General features: G+C 43.4%; 1 protein-coding gene across 1 annotated transcript; it reads right to left on the reverse strand.

Annotated features, from left to right (window-relative positions):
• Positions 1-900: 900 nt before the first annotated feature.
• Positions 901-2894, reverse strand: LOC119299618 (serine carboxypeptidase 1-like). The gene is made up of 6 exons (XM_037576799.1): positions 2384-2894; positions 2045-2307; positions 1731-1976; positions 1504-1613; positions 1140-1248; positions 901-1062 (listed from the first exon to the last, which is right to left on the reverse strand). The coding sequence occupies exons 1-6, from the start codon at positions 2892-2894 to the stop codon at positions 901-903; spliced, it is 1401 nt and encodes a 466-aa protein (XP_037432696.1).
• Positions 2895-5321: the final 2427 nt, after the last annotated feature.

The raw sequence follows: 5321 nt of genomic DNA on the forward strand, positions 1-5321 counted from the left end.
AGAGCAGCCCCGGCCGTGGTTTATGTCGTCATGATCGGCGGCTAGCGGAACTAAAATTCGTGATGCCGATCGTTGCTTGCGTTCGTCCTATTCTTCTTTTTTTATAGGGAATCCTATTCTCCTTTTGTTACATACGTTCATGGTTGTTTGCAGTTTCCCACGCGGACACGGTTTAGGTTTGAGGTCTTTGTTGGCCTTCTGGAGTGCAGGTGCAAAGCCCAGGGAAAGGCCCAGCCGAGCGATGGACACATCGGGGAAAACTCGTGGAAAGATTAGACGTACGGCGACTGGACCTCTTTTTTGTACCATGACGTGATGAGGTGGGACTGCTTACTAATATGAGAACCCTAAATTATGACCAACACCAATGCTAGCTCTTCTGGTTGCATTAACACAAAATCTAACGAATATAAATATGTGACAGATGGAGAACTATGAAAGCCTTCATCCTTTATTATTAGGTAAAGATGTATCTCAATAAGCACCAAAACTCCTTCCATATTGTACCTGCCTCTAATGAAGACAGTCTGGGTATCAATAGCCATAGAGCTTATAATTAGACCTAACATGTCGGCTAGAACCTTAGTCAGTATCTCATAACTGACATTGAGCAGACAGATGGGCATGAACTTCTGAAACTTTATTTAACCACGATAAGCAAAGTATAATGCACCCACAAAAAGACATAATGCATTACATTATTGAGTTGAAGAACGGCGTGTCCCTAACGGCCTTTGGACAACATACACAAGGTGGATGGATAAATCATCTTACAAAGAACTCCAAGATGTCATCAGGGACGTTATATGTCGCACTTAGTAAAAATAATATCCGGCTGGACTAATCGGTTTCCCCGGCCGGTTGAAAACTTATAGAACCGCCAGGACTGGCGGTGTATGCTCATGGGCGCCGTACTGAGACCGCCGGTGGCAGAACACCTTTCATGAAGGAGTAGAAAAGAACAAGTGATCTCTTGGGCTGGAAGCTAGGGACCATATGGCCAGCTCCTCGCACCGACGCAAACGTGAACCCTCCCTCGTATTGCTGAGCGTAGCCTCCAACCTATATTTGGCCATAATTCAGTTAGCACACAATCCAATCACAAGACCTAGATTTAGGGTTATTGCATATATTGTTACCTCGCTGTCAGGGGTGTACCATGGACGCCACGGTTTTGTGATTGCCATATTGAGATCCTTGACAGAGTACCTCGTGGCGGTAATCGGGCACACATCGTCCATATCACCGCTGTCGTCGAATTAGCGATGATTTTATGATATAAGTGGCAGGAAAAAAAAATCTTACTTTGGTGTCTCGAAGGTACTGCAAATGTTTACCTGTACAGCCAGACTCTTAACCCGTTGTCGACAAGCCAGGCAAGGGTTGGCACCATGGAAACCGGGGCATCGGTCCAGTGCAAGTTACTGTGGACAGAACAAGGTGGGGGTGAATATCCGGCTGGAAATATATATGCTAGGGTAAATAAGCAGGTGCGTTACTTACGCGCACTCTGACCACTTGGTGTTGGTTCGAACATGCATAGCCTTCTGCACCTTAGGATTATTGAAGTAGGCGGCGATGTAGGCCCCGATGCACGGATCATAGCCTGGTAACTGTCTCAATCACAGAAGCCAACTAATCAGCACTACAATCGATCAAATTTCTTAGTGATGGTGAGATTTCTAGAAGAGAAAGAATGTAGTATATTTGTTTCTTGTAGTAGTACGTACGTAGCTGCTGGAGTGGAGGCTCCCGTCCGGCGACTCGATGCAGACCGGGGCGTAGATGTTGTATCGGTCGATGTCGCCGATTTTGAACGACTTCTTGGCCTCGCCGCACGCTGTGCCCTCGAACCGCCCGAAGCTGCAGTGCTCGCTGATGTTGCCCCACACCTCGTCCGAGATCACCCCGTGGTTCCACAAGAACTCGTACGATCCCTTTGTGTTCATGTAGTCATCGAGGTACGGGTTGCCAACCTGCAGAAATAAACCCTTTATGTCAGATCAAAGCTCGCAACGCCGGCGGACATGCTCAGGCAACTTACGAAGATGCCCTTGAGGTTCACGTCTGTGAGACCGAATTCGGCGAGGGCGACGATGACGGTGGCGAGCTGGGGGACGTAGTGCCCGCTGTAGCTCTCGCCGGCGATGTAGAAGTCGCGGCCCTTGTACTCGGGGAACCTCTCCAGCCAGTTGAGCAGGAAGAGGTAGGCGTCCACCGCGGTCCCCGCGTCGCCGCTCTCCACCGAAGCGTTCGAGTAGGAGAACCCGACGCCCGCCGGCGACTCCAGGAAGATCACATTCGCCACTGCACGACACCACAAGCCATCAGCTGAGATCACAGCGTGCATGAGGTTGTAAGGGAGGGTCCGCCGGTCACGCACCATTGTTCCAGGCATGCCTGTTTCGGCTCAGGGTCTTCCCGTCGGGGTTCACACGGAACGGGCCGAGCTCCGCCATGGCGCCGGCGCCGAGCGACGAGCACCCGGGCCCGCCGTTGAGCCAGAGCACGAGCGGCTTGGAGGAGGCCTCGTAGGGGGCCTCCACGAAGTAGTAGAAGAGCGCGCGGCCGTACTCCTCGCTCACCGTGACGTAGCCGGAGTACTGGTCGAAGTTGACGCGCGGGGGCTGGCCGGGCAGCGCCGCGATCCTGTCGGCCTCCCTGGTGCCCGCCGGCGGGCTGTCGCACTTGGTGGGCAGGTGGCGGAAGCTGCTGGCCGGGTCGGCCCACGTGTCCGGCTCCGCCGGCCCGCTGGCGCGCTTCTGGGCCCTCGATTCGATGAAGGCCCTCAGCACGTCCTTCTGCTGCAGGGTCACCGCCGCGTTCGCCAGCGATGATGCGCCCAGTACGATCGCCAGTACCACTGCCACGTAGTACATGGTATGGTTCCTCATCGTAATCTGCGACGGGTGGTGACTTGCTGAGGATACGTAGATCGTTTTGGTGTTTTTATACTGGTATATGGACTTGTCAGGGGGAGCGGCAAAGCTACCACGAAACAGTTTATGTATTTCGGGCATTCCAAGATACATGCATCATATCGATATTTGACTGAGCTCAACAATGCTATATTCCAGAGATCATTTTCGTTCCATAGTGCCGGACATTGTGAGCGTACGGCAATGAAGTCGACATCGAAATTATTTCCTGACGACGCCGTCGATGCCGAGGTGACATCTCTAGGCAACAGTCCAAACGATGAGACCGAGGTGACCAACTGTCCGCCGGTGCAATGGTTCATATTTTTTACTCCTTTGTTTTTATTTACTCACATATTAGCTTTAGAAAAATTCACCAAATTTATAGAATATAATATAAACAATTACATCAACAAATAAATACGGTGTGAAAATATATTCGTTGATACATCCGAAAGTATTGATTTGGTATTGTAGAAACTTTCTATAAACTTGATCAAAATTTACAAAACTTGACTCAAAACAAACCAAAATGTGGTGCAAATAAAAATAGAGGGGGTATTCTTTTTAAATTGTGAATCATGGTTCATACTTCATGGACCATCATCACCTATACAGAGCACTTGGGCTACAAGTTCTGGACTAGCCAAAATATGTGTCATTTGTGTTTTGGAAATAAGGACACTGGAAGTACAAGACCGTATCCCTCGGGATCCCTATACCCCGTGTAGGTCGCTGGGTAGCGAGCAATCGCGTACCACCTATGATCTCGAGAGCTATATCTCACTTAATACCAAATGTTAGATCGGCTCACTAGAAGAGTTTTTCTCCCCCATCGTAACAGACCCGGATCGCTTTGTTGCTTTTTTTTTCTCGTTCACTGGCTAGTTTCCATGTTTTTCCTTCGCTCGCTCATTGTAGTTTTGTTGGTTTTTTCTTCTTTGCTGCTTATTGGTTGAACTTGGCTAGTTTTCACTGGGTTTTGTGTGTGTGTGTGTTCTTTTACTGTTTTCTTTGGTTTTCACTTTTTTGGTGTATTGTCCTGCTGGTTTTTTGTTCTTTCTTCATCTGTGTTTTCTCTGTAGTTTTTTAATGGCTATTTCTTTTCTCTGTGAATTCTTTATGGTTTTCATGAGGTTTATTTTTTTTTCCTTTTAAATTTGTTTTGTTACTGTTTTCATTGGTTTTCTTCAGATTTCAATATTTTTTCTTTAGTTTTATTTACGGTATTCTTAAGATTTTCTTGGATTTTTTTTCTGTTTCTATGTTTTTCTTTATCGTTTACTTTGTTTCTTTTGCTTCTTATTTTCTTCATTTTTAATTGGTTTTCTTTGTTTCCTTCTTTGTTTTTGTCGGCTTCCATTCATTTGCATTAGTATCCATGGGGTTTCTTTTCTTTATTTTTTTTGTTTTTCTTTTTGGCTTTTATTGTGTTACTTTGTTTATTTGTCGACTTTTATGGGTTTCTTTTTTGTTCAACACAAGTCTATTTTTTTAATGTGCATTCAACATTTTTTGTATACAGCAGGAACATATTTTATATACACGCTTAACATGTTTGAAAAAACATTACTAAATTTTTCATAAAAAATAGAGATTTATTTACTTTTTCCATAAACATTGTATACTTTTGGTATATGATTACAAATATATTATTTAATACAGGTTTCAAAAACTTCAAATACAAGATTAACAATTTGTAATACAATTTCAACATAGTTCGATACACAGTGAATATTTTTATAAGGGCACTAAACATTTTTTTCATGCACAATGTACAATTCCAGTATACATATGGAACCTTTTTATACATGTTTTTCCATTTTGTAAATACAGAATGAACTTTAAAAAAGTTGATGTCTACTTTTATTTTAATGTATGCTGTACACGTTTCGTATACACCAGGAAAAATTTTATACACGTTAAACATGTTTTAGTTACATGATGATAAATATTGTTAGTACACATTGTATTTCTCTGTATATATTTTTCGCATATATGACAAATAGATTTTTATTACACATTTAACATTTTCAACTGGTTGATTAAAATTTATAATACTTGATTAGACAATCAAATAACTGATTAAATTTTTTTAAATACATGATCAAAATTTTCATAAATTTTGTATATTTATTGTATACATTTATCATATATATGGAAACATTGTTTTATACAAATATATCCATTTACATGCTCGATTAACATTTTTTTACACATTTAACATTTTCTGTAATGTATATTAAGATTATTTGGAACTATAAATAAAGTAAAAAATAAATTGAAGAAGGAAAAGTCAAAAAAAAGGTTGTGCCATGTGGCCTCACGCACACCTGGATAGTCCATCTTGGGGAAAATATCTGGTGCACCGGAGTTTGTGGTACTACCAGTGCACCGATCTCA

This window comes from Triticum dicoccoides, chromosome 5A, assembly GCF_002162155.2.
Source record: "Triticum dicoccoides isolate Atlit2015 ecotype Zavitan chromosome 5A, WEW_v2.0, whole genome shotgun sequence".
In the NCBI taxonomy this organism is placed as follows: domain Eukaryota; kingdom Viridiplantae; phylum Streptophyta; class Magnoliopsida; order Poales; family Poaceae; genus Triticum; species Triticum dicoccoides.

Coding starts and splice junctions, on each gene's coding strand:
- LOC119299618 (XM_037576799.1), bottom strand. CDS start 2,894: ATGAGGAACCATACCATGTACTACGTGGCAGTGGTACTGGCGATCGTA. Junction 1,249..1,503: donor ACCAAGTGGTCAGAGTGCGC/GTAAGTAACGCA, acceptor ATTCGACGACAG/CGGTGATATGGACGATGTGT. Junction 1,063..1,139: donor GGTACACCCCTGACAGCGAG/GTAACAATATAT, acceptor GGCCAAATATAG/GTTGGAGGCTACGCTCAGCA.